We start from the raw sequence: 14,702 nt of genomic DNA on the forward strand, positions 1-14,702 counted from the left end.
AAGACATCTAATACCTACATGCAAATTTGTTCTTTTTATGTTCTTTTTTAAAAAAAAAAATGAATAAATAAGAAACGTGCCCTGCAGACTTTTCTTGTAAAGTTTCTATTTACATTGAGTATTGCTGACACAAATCCGTTGTGTGTATCCTAGAGGTCGAGCAATTGTGTTGAATGCATTTCTTTCTTCGGAAAACATTTACAAAGCCAATTTTTTAACTTGAAACCTGCATTGTTTACAGGTGTGTTAAGGTGCAATCAGTCTTTTCTTCTTTGCATTTTTCTCTGCTTTTCTTGGTGCTTTACTGTCGCCTGTTCAACAACGAAACCGTGTGAAACTATTTAATTGTATCGCCTCACACATGTTCTTAAACGTGTGTGTCCTTTTGTGCATGTGAACAAACAAAACAGAGACCCAATCATAAAAACAGCCCCCGCTTGGCTTAGCACAAAGACTTGAAACATAGCTCGTAAAATGACTCTGCAGTAGTCATTCATATTTATTGACTTTATTCTGATAGGCAGTGATGGAAACATGACACCTGGAGAAATTCCATCCGTCTCCATCCGAGCGGTGCTTAAACATTGTTCCAATTTAGTCTGCACCAACTTTGAATTTTGAAAGACATGCTGAATAAATAACAGATATTTTAAAAAAGCGGTAACCACCAAAACATTTTCACTGACCTCCATGTTGCTTTCTACTGTTTACTAACCGTTCTCGCTGGTGCATCCATAACGTTAAATGTGACACACAAAAAGAAAGAAAGAAAACAGTAAAGCATACTAGTCTGCTGGCAGTCTATCGCCTATTTGTGATGGATTTCCCATGTTTAAAAATCCTGCATACGTGTTAATTTTTTATGAAAAAAAGGGTATTAGTATGCTTTTGAGGTGCTGTTAGGTGGATTTATTTTTACTTTCAAACAGAGCGAGGATAGCTGTGTCCTCTGCTTCTAGTCTATGCTTAACTAACTGACTTCTGGTGATATTTTAAAATATGCTTTACAGGCATGACAATTGTATCAACCTTCTCATCTGACCATTGAGAAAGAGTCAGTTTCTTTAACTGTGTTAATATAAAAAATAAAAAGTCCAAAGTGGTAACCACTTAAACTCATTTATACACAAATGCTGTTTAAATAATTCACTTAAAGGAATCAAGTAAGCTGCTTACAATGTTCATTTTGGTGTTTTTATACATGACGACATAGGGGAAAACAAAACTACAGTAATTCCTTTTTGTTTTTTTACTTTTTATTTTTTACTCTACTCCCATGATGATCCCATGACCAATGAAAAACATAGTCTCATCAAAGCTTATGGCAAACTGTCAATAATGTGCCAACGAGATACAGAGGTAAAACAATCACAGCTGATAATGACGGTAAAATAAGTGGAAAATAAGTCAGAGAAAGCGCCTGTGGTTGAAACCACCCTTGTCTAAAGGACTGATAATGCCCAGTCATGTAATGCCCCTCATTACTTAATATTCACGTAATAAACATACATGATGTCCTGCCCCAGATGGAGCCCAGCCCCAGTTCCAAAAAAATCATAAAGAAAAATTTATTACTTTTTATGATGCATACAATGTTCTCTGTCTTACTTTTTATGCATGTTCTATATATTTCATTTTCAAAAATCTCTTTAAATACAAACTTTAATAAGATGGTAATCTGCATGAGGAATACAGAAAAAGGTTCATCGGCTTATAGTGTTGATTTTGCCCGGACAGAAGTGATCACTATGAAATGTTTCCGCTGTAATTTTTTTCTTTTTTTTGGGAGTGTGGGAGACTTGGACTCATGACCTCGGTATTACTAAAATACTGCCTACAACACAGGACAAAAACAGACAGTATGGAGCTAAATTTACAGATACCTTTATTTTAGACACTTAGACACAAGACTGTTGACTAAGGAGTGGTGTCTCCCTCCTTCACAGGTGATGAACTGACCAAGACTGAGGACGAAGACGAACAAGGCTGGTGTAGAGGTCGTTTGGACAACGGCCGAGAGGGACTGTACCCAGCCAATTATGTCGAGCCAATCTAGTCACGCTACTGGACAAGGACACGCCATTGGAGGCAGCCTGAACTGTCCCGTCCAATCGCACCGCACATAGCCAGAGACTTAAGAGCAACACATCCCTTGCCCAACAGATGCGCCAAGCAGTCTTGCCTAAATAAAAACTTAGTAACCTAAAAAGACAATATATCAGTATAATATATTTTATCCAGCATTTGGGGTGGGTGGACTTACACATTTAAAAACAGGAGCAGCAGTTATTCCAGTATATACACACTCAACTATAACATCAAGACAGTGCAGGAACACATTGCTTCTCTGTGTAGCTGTATTTAACGTATAATGCAGCTTATTTAAACTTGCAGTCCACTGCAGTCTGTTCTCTTGTGAAAATGGGAAGATAATATAATCAGTTAAACCCATTCGACAAAGACAAGCTTCTCTAACCTGCATTGTGTATATACAGTGTGATGCCATTTTTGTGTAGCATTTTTAATGCTGTGTGTGGTCAGTCGTCATTCTTACATCTGGAATGCTGTGTAGTGTTAAAAGTACCACAAACAGTATCCTCTAATTTTTTTTCTCGTTTTTTTTGTTTTTCTTTGTGATTTTGGTCCGACCTCTTTTCCAGTGTGTGCAGTGCTATGTGTTTTAAACTGTTTCTGAACTTGCATAGCAGCATGCGCTATGCAAAAAAAAAAAAAATCTCGCATTCCCTGAATCCTGCGGCCTCGTTTAGGGCTACAACTTGATGCAACACTTCAACTACAAAATGCAGAGTTCACTTTTTTCAGCATCACATTCTTCTGGACATTTCATGAAAGGAAGCTTGTTGATGAACTGATTTTATGTTTGTTTTGTTTGACTTTTTTTTTTTTTCTTAGCAATATCATCTCCATTCAATCCAAAGGTAAAAGGATACACAGTTCTCTGCAGAAGCTTTCATTCTTGGTTCAGTAATTCAGGTCTCATTTTAATCCACCACTGCTAACACGAGCGATACATTCCCTCAGAGCAAAGTCGGATCAAGTCTTGAGTTTGCCACTGCAGTATGAAAGGTGGGTTCTGAACAATGCCCGCGCCGGGCACTTTTTCTTCCAGAGTGAGGGGGCCAATGGAGGCTTGTTACTGTGCTTGTGTGAAGATCGAAGCCTCTTCAACAGGACATGAATGTACTAGTGTTTGGGCTTGAGAGAGGGCATGTTGTCAAAACACCGTCATTTTAAGCCCCACTTAGCAAAAAGCACTAGTTATGTGGCCCGTTTCCCTGCTGAGCCAAAGAATGACCCATCAACTCTCTGTTTTCTCTCCATGCAATAATTTACATATCACAGCTTCAGTGAGGATCAACTTGTAGCTGCCTCCCAGTCCACCCAAACTTCATTTGTCTGCAAAACATTGCGCAACGACACAGGGAATACATTTGTCACCAGTACTGCACTGCTTGTAAGATGACTCCTGCACAGTGCACTACATGGTTCCTTTTAAATCTTGCTCTATAGAAATTAAATTGCATTCATCAGACGCTGATTTAGTGAGTTATCTTGCTACGAGTTGCACCGAAATCTCTGATTAGACAGGAGAGATGCTTTTTATAACTTAGTTGTCCTGAAGTTTTCTAAAAATTTCAGCGGACCAACAGCAGTCAGATGTGTTTAGCTCTGTGTCTGGAAAAGGATTTGACAGGTTTGGGTCTCACACATGAGGAGAAACACATCACCAGCTCACAAGTTGTGTCTTAGAGTAAAGCTGTCCAGCATAGCAAAAAGGACTCCTATCATTAAACTGTCCCACATCCTCAATGCGCGTATGCACACACACACACACACACAAACACACACACATACAAACACACGTGCATTAAACACATGATACACAAAACAAACACATAATCCACATTACCAGGTTAATATTTTGGGGGAAAACAGTCTTCATCATCCAGTGTGTATGAGTTGTGTAAATGTTACAGAAACAAAAATGTAAAAAAAAAAAAATATTTAAAAAATGCAAGTGATTGACTATTAAGACAAAATGTAGTGTTATACATGTAAATGTGATTCATTAAGATAACAGCAATGGAAAACATATTAAGTAATAGGTACCATATCGTATGAATTTCATTGCAATGGAATTGTCAGTGTATCATAAAAGCGTGACGTTATCCCACGCTGTCAGATTTGTATATGATGATGTAATTTAAAGATTATATTCTATTGTAACTGTACAACTGTGTTGAGTTGAACAACGAGACCTAACCATGTTGAGGCAGTAAAAAGGTGTACATGTAAATGCTTTTTTATGTTGATGATCTCTTCCTTATGCACACAGGGGACAGCAGCTCACGTTGTGGAAACCCTATATTAGCGGTCTAGAAGATGTATGTTCATAGTTAGTGATGTACTTTTATCTCCTAACTGGTGTAGTGCCTGTTCATCTTGATGTAACAAGAAGTTCATTTAAATATGCATAAAGATGATTATGATCACAGATAATAATGACGATAGTGATGAAGAACCCGACTCAAATTTGTTGTGATGGTGTCAATATTGCGATATTGGTTTGAAAGGGGAAACAAGTTTGTTGAAAAAAAGTGAGTGTCCGTGTGTTTTTTCTATGCACATGTGATGTATCACACGATTACTTGTTTCTGTAACCTGTACTCAGTCCCAGTCAGTCAAACACTGACACCTGGTCAGAGGCCTGACAGTGACGCACCGAGGTGCGCTTTAGCTGCGCTAATCCTGTAGTATAAAAAGCACAAAAGTCCAATTGGGGCATGTGGGAAGGGGAGATGGACAGGTCAGACAAACTCCAAACTGTAAGTGGAAGAATGCTTTTGTATCGTGTGTAAAACCAAAAGTTAATCAAGTTATTGTAGTAACAATGTAGGTTCTAATTAGTGATGTATGTCATGTGACTTTACATTACATTAGTGTCTTATTTTAAGTTAACCCATGATGTTTTTTCTAAACCTAATCATTCCTTTGTTGCCTAAACCCAAGCCGAAATCTCTGAGGCTTAAAAATTAAGCCGATGCAAAAGTGCCAAAAACTGCTGTTCCTCTTACGGCCTCTTGAGCATGGCTCCAAGAGCAACACCCATGTTAAAATACCCAACTACGCAACAGAAATATGATCACATTCTGGTACAAAAAATGGTTTTGGTCACTATAGCTAATTTCAATATTCATGACAACTGTATGGGGGGAGTTTTTTTTTATAATTCGCTCCTTTATATTTTATTAAGGCCCAAAGTTTTGTATATTTAAGGGCGAGGCAGCTTGACAGGGTGGCTGTGAGGCGTCACTCACATCTGTAAAACAGTTGAGGGGACGCCTTGAACTGCAAGGAAAGTCAGTTATGACTCTTTTTTATTATGATTTTTTGATCTATGGAGGTTTAAACCTTTTAAACGTTCCTCGAGCCGAGAAAATCTATTTAAAAATCAGTGATGTCACAATATAAAGTCTATGATCAAGCAGGAACTCGATGCTACGGCCGACAGGAGGAACACTACTGCGTATATTCAGTGGACCACATATTGCAAAAGTATAACCACAAGCATGAAAGAGTTTTTGGCATATGCACCAGGCGAGCGTCTCCGCTGGACTGAATAGGTGCCATCCTGGGGTGCAGTATCTACTGTTATCACACATCTGTGAGCTGGAGGGGTTTGATGTGCAGGGCCGCTGACCTAGCATCAGGGTTTGACGAGTTGGGCGTGGCAATATGTTACTTTTAAAGGAGACAACATTTGTTAATATATCATTTTATTCTGTATCCTTAACATAATCCCAAAGATAGAAGTGTAAAAAGGATTATAAATCAAGGCAGATTTAATAAAATACTCTTACTTTGGCATTGCTCTGCAACTGCTAAATATAAGACACTTGAATGACAAAAAGTGTCATTGTTTAAGAAAAAAAGAGAGAATTTAAAGAACAGTTTAAAATTTTGTAAATTAATGATATTTCCCTTTTCATTAGTTAGATGAGAAGTTTGATCTAACATGTTTTTATGCTAGCTGCAAGTTAGCGTAGCTTCGCTCCAAGACTGCAATCGGCTAGCCTAGCTCTTTCTAAAGGTATCGAAAGTCACCCGCCAGCACTTCTAAAGCTCACTACATAAACGAGATACAGAAGTGCTTACATGCCGTTTTTTGACCTTTGGAGAGAGCCAAGCTAGCTGTTTCCAGTCTTCATGCTAATTTAAGATAGCAACAGTATTACAATGGTATCGATCTTCTCATCTAACTGCAAAAAAGTGAATGAAGCGTTAAATCTTTGAAATGTTTCCATAGTTAAAAGAAGAAATGTGTCCTCTTGAGAAACAAAACATCACACCAAAAAATAAAATTACGAGTGCTAACGACAACAAAGAGACATAAAAATTAAAATAATCCAGTGATAAGAATAATGAAGTAGAGCGATATGATGATAGGCAGGAGTGCATAGTTAAATAGGCAGTCTTTACAAATGAAATGAAACATCAAAGTACAATGAACGAATGAGCTTCAGAGTTAATGTTACTTCTACTGTATGACCAGCATATCTTTTGGTTTCTCTTCAGCTCGTTCTCTTCGGATCAGCCGATCCTCTTCATCATACGGGGTTGACGAACTGGTAGACCAGTCTGCGCGATACGTCGGGTTTTCGAATGATGCCTTTCTTGTAGTACTGGCGTATAGAGCGACTCAGTTTGTCATAGTTCATAGCCGGGCGGTTCTTCCTGATGCCCCAGAGCCTGGCCACCAGAGCAGAGTCTTCTATTTTGAAAATCCCTTTGGACAGAACCAAGAAAATGTACATAGTTTGGATTTTGAAATGAATAAGAGCAACTGCATTTTGGAAAATAAAATTGCATCATTTTTTTATGTAACATTATGTCGCCCTAGTTAGCATTTCTAAGTAGTATATATACATTTAATGAATGCTTTTTAACAGTCTTTTATTTATTATCACCTCACCTTTCTCTTTGTTGAGCCAGCGGATGCAGCGACTGTAGTTATGCGGCTTAAGGAGCAGCTCTCGGAGGAACTGCCACAGGTGGATGGGCTGGCTGGGGTAGTTATGCATCACATCTGACCAGGACTCATCATCAACTGCTAACGTAGGAGAGATTTTCAGAAAACAGATGTGGCTTTACTTTGTTTTACTTCAGTATTTTTATCAGGGAAACCACTGCTTTAGTAAGTTGTATAGAAATCTTGTTATAACCAAGAACTTACCTGATTTGCTGTCCTCTTCTGGGGGGCAGCGCTCCTTCATTGCTGCAGCTAAACAAGCAGAACCAATAATGAAGCAGTTTACACCACACAGAATACCTAAAGGTAAGTCTTTAATTTGCTCTTAGTCACACTGCATTTGCTTCACAATCAGCCTTTTCCTAATTTGCATAACAGTAGAGCTAATGTAGGTTCATTTCCTCGTGGTTCTGTTGTTCTTACCAGATCTCCAGATGTCCAGATGAGCGTACAGCATGTCCCCAAACTGCGAGGAGCGTTGCCTGAAGTCTGCCTCTGTCATGGAGCACAGATCCCTCCCGCTCAGCTCCTGAAACATGGCGCTGACCTGCGGCAGCCGGTACAGGTGCTCGGTCCAGAGGAGCCACTTCTGAACGTGCATGCAGCTCCAGTCCAACGGGTCTAAAGAGGAAAACACAGGGTGACAAAACATGTTAGATTACACAGCTCCACACACGTTTAGACCCTTTTTATTTCACAGTGAAAACATGAAACATCAGTCCAGTAGGTCCATTATTCTGGAATTCAGATTTTGACCTCATACCAGGGACTAAAAATCAAGATATCGCCGCCTCTGTTATGTTTTTTATAATTTGTCTTGTGTAAATTTCCTACGATAAAGAGAAATGCTAAATCGTTGGAGTAGCTGTCAGAAATCATTTTAGAATGAGTGTCGCAGCCAGTCAGGAAAAAGACGATAGTTTAATGGAAATGAATATGACCAGTTAAGTAAACTGGACTAAAGTTTAAAGGATGTGTGAAGACCAAGAAACTAAACCAGAACACAAACAAATCCTAAAACTGCTGTTTAGAGATTCAACTATAGGACCACATGACTGGTTTTATTTGTCAAAGTCAGTTTACTTTTTCCCACAGAGTACTACTCAGCCCAAGGAAACAGTTTGTACTCATATTTCCACTGTATGTTACAGCTCTACTCAACTCCACTCACTCTATTTTGGTTTTCCATAGGCATTTTGCCATAAACATTGTAAAAGAGACCTCCGTAAAGGAGTGGAAAGTGTAGAATAGCCGCACAGTTAAACTATTTTATTTCCATTTAAGTTAGCAGATTGCTAAATCAGAAGTTAGCCATTCAGCCACTGTAAGTCTAGAGCACGTGCTCTGTGGGCCCATCGATGCAGAAGATTCAGGAAATGTGAAATATTTTTGGCCTCATGTGCCCCTGAGAAACTTAACAGGGCCAATTCAACTCTGTTTCCAGTTCTCTTTATACATATGTGGGTACTATCTGTCGTGAAAAACAAAGTAGAGGGAAGAACCTGGTACCAAAAGTGAGTTAAGTCGGATCAAACTGAACCGTGCAGTGGAAATGATGTAGAAGACTGTTCTTCTGTGGCTTGGTGACTTTATTTGAGTGATGTCAGCTTCAACTCACAATCACACATTTTGAACATAAAGCCTGAATTAGAAACTGGGTGTGTAGAGTTTGAAATTTTGCAGCAAAAGGATACCAGTTGCAAATGTGGACTCAAGTCTTCCTTGTGCTTGGCCCATGCTGGGGACAAAAAGTCAAGATATCTCGGCCTCTGCGACTTTAATTTGTTTTCGACCATCTTAAAAAAACTCTCTTTTGCAATAATAATCTAATAATGCAACACTAAATTTCTGGCTAACTCTTTCAAAGTACATGCAAATTCAAATTGGAGCCCCCATGAATGTGTTTCCTACTTTATGTAAGAAGCGCACTGTATAGAAGGCAAATAATTGCACTACCAGTGTATGATTTTAAGCCTGCAGATAAAGACGCAGTTCATAAGAAGTGAAGATGAGCGTCTGCCAACAGAGAAGTTTACACAAGGTGGGCGGGCCTCCGATGCTCACCTGCTGTGTCACTGGAGATGTTGATATGAGAGCAAACAAACAAATGACGGCTTTTGACGGTTTATTTCATTAGACGTCAGTTTCTGCCAACACTTTGTGGAGCAGGTTTGTCTACTCAAATGTCTCTCTTTGATTGTAATAATGTAACTTTAACCTGTCCTACCTGGTGCAATGTTGAGCAGTTTGCAAGCCGTGTCGACATCCTTCAGCACCTCCCCCACCACCATGGTCTGGACCTGCTCCAGGCAGCGCTCCTCCACCTGACCTTCCATCTCAGAGGGGGGGTCATGCAAATGGTTTGGCTTGACCGGGCTCAGCTCTGGTGTCCTGGAGGGAGGAGTGGCGGGAGCCGGGGCCTCTGTCATCCTCAGCACCCATGGGTTCTCCTCTATAGGTGATCTGTCGTAGCAGGGGAGGTAGACCCCCGTCCAGCTGAGCTCAGGCAGACCCAGCAGGCTGCGGGGCGGTTTGATGTCCTCTGCCTGGTCCAGCCAGGCCATCCTGGAGTCAGCATTGGGGTGGCTGATGTAGAGAGGTGAGTGTGCAGTGCAGCCCGTGTGCTCACAGCCTGGACTCCCCATGCTCATGTTTGTTTAACACTAGAAGAAAAAGACAGTACTGTTTTCATAAAACGTCATCGGTGTCATAACAGATTTACACCCTGTCTGACATTTTCAACAGAGTTGCATTGATGCTACCATACCCAGATGCTCAATATTTAAACAGCAGCAATCCTAAAGTAAACCTGACATTTGTTGCATGCTATTTACTCTTCTGGGACTTACTTTGAAATAAGGAATCTGTCATTCTCGCTTTGCAAACTGGAGCAACGGTGACAGTAAATTGACTGAAGCCATTGTTTGCCTTTTAATGTGTTTTAATGTAACTCAAAAAGTCAGTTTTTGATCCATAATCTATCTTAATAATTCAGATACTCACATGAATCTACATGTATTGGAAATATCCAGGTCATATGAGTTCAGCCTTTGTGAAATTCTGACCTTAACATTATTTTCAACACCATTCAGCAATATCAGAAAGCAATCTACTCCACCTTTAAGTACAGATAAAGAAAGAAAAATCAAAGACTGTAAGTCAAAATGAATTTGCTTGTAAGTTTTAATCTAAATGAAAAATACAAATGATTATGGTAAATGAGTTGTTTGGCTACTATCACAATATAACACCCAGTGTATTTTACAAATAGCAGGTCATCCAGATAGCATACAAGTTAATTGCAAATGAAAAGCTTGATAAAATACAGCACAAAGGGTGGGACACACTCAATATGTGGATAAAGGATAAGCAGCTGCAGGTATGAGTAAGAAACAGCTCAGGCAGGGAGTGCCACACACTATCTGATCTGACAAAATAATATGTGTGAATTCAAAGTGTTTTGAATTACTAAAGCAGTAATATATAATGCTTTTATCTTTTTTTCTGTGTTTGTCCTTTCATCAACTGCAGCTCTCAGCAGAGTAGATATGTGACATAACAAAAGACAAAAATGCATCACAAAAGTGAATGAAATAGGTGTGACAATAAGTACCTGCACCATCAGACACATCATGCTGAATATTATACACAGATACATTGGCAAACACTGAGTATGAGGTACTCATGGATGGATAATTGCTTAACAGGCCTTAAGTGGGCCCAAAGTGTAAAGGCCCCCAACCCCTCCAACCCCTGGCCTTCACCTGCAAAATGTCACTCAAATTAACACACTGACAAGGAAGAAATTCAAAATTAGACATAAAATGATTTTTTATAAAAACACTAAAGTAGCTCAACGAGACACAAAATGACCAAAAAGACCATTAAATTACCTCAGAGACACAAATTGACAAAAAAGAACACTAAATGATCAGAAAACAACACTCAGTTACCCGAAAGAGACACAAAATGACTACAGAGAGAAAGAAATCTATAAAAAGGTGCATTGCCTTGCTCCTATGTAAAGGGGGGGGAGGGGGGAGGGCATATCTGTGCCCAGGGGCCTATTGTGTGATACTCCGCCCCTGGAAGTGCTGACAATTAGATTGATCAGACGACTGGTACTCAGTCTAAAACATTTCCAAAACAAAGGCACACAGTGCGAGTTGGTGTGCTAAGGCAGTTCTCTCTGAACAATATAGAGCTATAAATAACAGATAACTGATAAAGCTGTTTAAGTGTGTTTGCGTGAGAAAATACGAGGTAAAGATGACAGAAATGACATCAGCAGCTGTTATTATTGCCTAGAGCCAACAATTTATTTTTATAATTCACCAGAAAAAGTCATCATCCTTTTTTGTTTGTGCATAGATTACTAAAACAGGATCACCGCAAATTTCACAAAAATAAAAATAGAGGAAAATGTGTAAAAGAGTGAACTTGTGTCTGTGTGAAAAAGGTGTATGGCCTCGCTGCCTGGACACATGTCTCTATTATTATTTCCTCGCCTGCAGGCGTTAGCAGTTTGAATTTTAGCGGCAGTAAAAACTTGCTCTTCTAGATTTTCCTTTTTCTCTGGAACAAATGTCTTTTCTTTCTGTGTGTGTATGTGTGTGTGTGTGTGTGTGTGTGTGTGTGTGTGTGTGTGTGTTCAAATGAAAGCAGCACACTCACGAAAACAGGTCTATTATTTGTAGACTTGTATTTGTAGCTGTGTTTTACTCTTCGTCAGATAGCAAACTGATATGAGAGGCAGTTAGTCGATATGAAAAGCTGTGGTCATTCATCGCTGCAATCCACTGTACTTCGGACAAAAGGTGTTTGACTACACACCTTTACCTGCTCTGTGTCTGTTCAGCAGACTGTTCATGTGTGGCTGCATCTGTCTGAGTCTGTGTGTGTTTGTTTGTTACAGGTTGCAGAGTGGCAGTAAGGAGGAGAGCAAGAGTGAACAAGTGATGTAAGTAATATCTCTTAACTACACACTCAATTTAGCTTCAATTCACCTTCATGCAAAACACTGATTCATTCAATCAGAACTTTGTTTTTTTCTTACAAAACATGATTATTTCCTTTTAATCCACTGATAAAAAAGGCTCATTATCAGTAAACAAATGGGGAAAATCAAATACATTAACTGTAGTTGATTATTGTCTGTATTTAATTTATATGTGACGTTTAATCGTCTAGACCTGTGGCTCTCACCCAGGGGTCCTTGGGGGAGTACCCAGGGTCTATTTTATTTAAGTGACTATAAAAGTGAACATAATGGGATAAAGAGTCAAGAGTAATGTTCATTTGGATTCTGTATTCTGATTGGTTTCACATCCTCGATGGTTATCTCCTCAAGTATTATTAATAAAATTCTGGTTTTAGTCATATTTAACAATCTTTTCAGATGAAGGCCCCTGGAGCAAAATCGTATCATATGGGGGACCTAGTGTGTATCAGTTCAAGGGCTATGACAAAAAAATGGTTGAAAGCCACTGGTCTGGATGCCATTATAAGAAAAGTTAATCATTATTACGATTATTATTAGTTGAAGCACTAGAAGAACAGCTGGTGGTAGACGCAGTAGCATTGGTGGCAGTGTAGCTGGTATAATTACTGTAGAGGAAATGGTGCGAGCAAAAATCTACTTATTTATTACAGTCATAACAGTCGTAGCACCAACAGTAATGTACATAAGAGTAGGGGAGTAATTATACTAGATGGGCAAAAATATCTTTTTATATACAGCTGCAGTATAATGGAATAATCTTCTAGTGTCTCTGAAACTCACTGAAGCAGAGGAAATTTTGAGCAGGTTTTAAAGAAACAGCTCACAAGAAAACTCAGAATTAGACATGATCTTTTATTTTTTCTTCTTTATTTGATTAAATTGTAACTGCTCCTGTTGGGCTGGTATCTCTCTCTAAACTTGGCATCTCTCTGTCGCAGTAAGCCTGAGGGCTCTGTTGTGTAACTTTATCTTCGACAGTTACAACTATATGATAACTGTCTTCAGGTGAAGCAGTTTTTGTCTAGTTTTTGTCTTGACTTGTCTATTTTCCTGTTTGTCTGTCTGTTTAGGCAGTAGTAGATAGAGGTGGAAAGTAAGTTTTTTAAAAAAGCACAATTTAAAATTAATTCCTCAAGTATTGTACTTTCATTTTATGGTACTAAATATTTTATCAATTTGACAATTGACAATTTAGAGTTACTATAGTAATATTTACTATGTTATGAAATTTTTTAGCAGGTATTTACTATAATGTTTTATAACATAAAATATGCGCCGATATTCAAGATTTCAACATCCCATCTGTAAAAAAAATAGGAAAAAAAAGGCTTCACCTTGAATCGTCACAAGAAGTTACATTTTTTATTTGTGTTTGTGTCTTTTTCACAGTGGACATTTTGATTTGTCGTAGCAGGAAAAGCACAGGTGTCACTGATGATATTAAGGACGGCCTAGTTGTCTCAGGAAGCCATGACAGTGTGACGGTGAGCCAGCCTGCACCACATGAGGACCCAGGAAGCAGCTCAGTGGAATTCAACCGTCATTAATTTCATTATTTATCATCTGTGCTTTTACTGTTGTCAAGAAATGTTGAAATGTCTGCTGTGAAAAAAAGGCCTGTCATGGTATTTATTTGATTTAATATTTTCTGTGTAGGCACAAATATTTATATTTATAAAATGTATAGCCAAAGCTAAGTAAAAATAATAATAAATAAAAAAGAGACATAAACTATTTACAAACAATAACTCAATGACAAGCACCAGATTTAAAAAGAAAAATGTTTAAAGTGGACCTTAAATAGATCTCACATGATAAGTATGACAGACAAATTGCAGTGTAACCATAAGTATGTACTTTAAAGAATATATCTATGTATTTATTTATTTTTATCCTTATTTCATTTATTTATTATAAATTAATTTTTGATTGTGTTTATTTAATTTTATTTTATTTCTTATTATTTTTTCATGCTCAATATCCAAAAAATAATAATAATAAAATGAAAAGCTCTCACTCCCCACAGTGTTGAGGGCCCCTCATAGCTCACCAGAGTATATGAATACTTCATCAACTCCTTATAACAGAAGTGGTCGCAGTGTCAGTAGCAGGTAGTATCATGTAGTAATAATAATAGCAGTAATAGCCTAGTAGTAGTAATACAAGTGGTACTGTGAGCTGCAGTCTTACCTTGTCAGTGTTTGCGGGTTCAGTAGTTTCCAGTGCTGAGGCCTCCTCTCGCTCCTGAACTGCTCCTCTGCTTTTAGTGTAAGTTTGGGCTGAAGTCAGAGTCCTGTGGAGGCTGTATCTGTTTGCCCTCAGGTGAGGATGTGCTCTATATAGTTTTTGTCTCCTGTCCAGCGCTCACAGCTGGATCTCTTCTGTCCACTCCAACTACGGAGACACCCTGTTAGACTGCTGGTCCAAGCAGTGAGAGTTTGACTTATTTGGGACACGGTGCCTTTGTGACATATCAATTCTGAAGGAAAGGGTGTGTCTCAGTGAGGGAGGTTGCTCCAAGTGCCTAACTAATAATGACTTGGGGCAGTATTGCAGTATTCGTATGGAGGGTTCCTTTAGTAAACAAAGCCAGAGAGTTTTAACAGCCTGGGGAGAAGCTGAAGAAGACTTTATATGAGCGTTTTGAGT

General features: G+C 38.7%; 2 protein-coding genes across 5 annotated transcripts in view; one reads left to right on the forward strand and one right to left on the reverse strand.

The window, feature by feature from the left end:
• The window catches only part of LOC121947553 (protein kinase C and casein kinase substrate in neurons protein 1-like), a 46,968-nt gene extending 42,650 nt beyond the window's left edge, over positions 1-4,318 (forward strand). For all 3 annotated transcript variants that reach the window (XM_042492645.2, XM_042492646.2, XM_042492648.2), the window contains one exon: positions 1,947-4,318. In XM_042492645.2, the coding sequence (XP_042348579.1) occupies positions 1,947-2,056 (110 nt within the window). In that variant the 3' untranslated portion in view covers positions 2,057-4,318. The remainder of the gene's footprint in view (positions 1-1,946) is intronic.
• A 1,319-nt stretch (positions 4,319-5,637) lies between these two features.
• LOC121947592 (SAM pointed domain-containing Ets transcription factor-like) lies at positions 5,638-14,503 on the reverse strand. Of its 2 annotated transcripts, none has more exons than XM_088081961.1 (6): positions 14,244-14,503; positions 9,279-9,714; positions 7,475-7,672; positions 7,256-7,303; positions 6,995-7,129; positions 5,638-6,808 (listed from the first exon to the last, which is right to left on the reverse strand). In XM_088081961.1, the coding sequence occupies exons 2-6, from the start codon at positions 9,700-9,702 to the stop codon at positions 6,630-6,632; spliced, it is 984 nt and encodes a 327-aa protein (XP_087938087.1). In that variant the 5' UTR covers positions 9,703-9,714; positions 14,244-14,503; the 3' UTR covers positions 5,638-6,629. The 2 variants fall into 2 exon arrangements, with proteins under 2 accessions (XP_087938087.1, XP_042348636.1); XM_042492702.2 differs by having other exon boundaries at positions 6,995-7,132.
• Positions 14,504-14,702: the final 199 nt, after the last annotated feature.

Source organism: Plectropomus leopardus, chromosome 9 (genome assembly GCF_026936395.1).
Source record: "Plectropomus leopardus strain MGB_pleo_1.0 chromosome 9, ASM2693639v1, whole genome shotgun sequence".
Classification (NCBI taxonomy): domain Eukaryota; kingdom Metazoa; phylum Chordata; class Actinopteri; order Perciformes; family Serranidae; genus Plectropomus; species Plectropomus leopardus.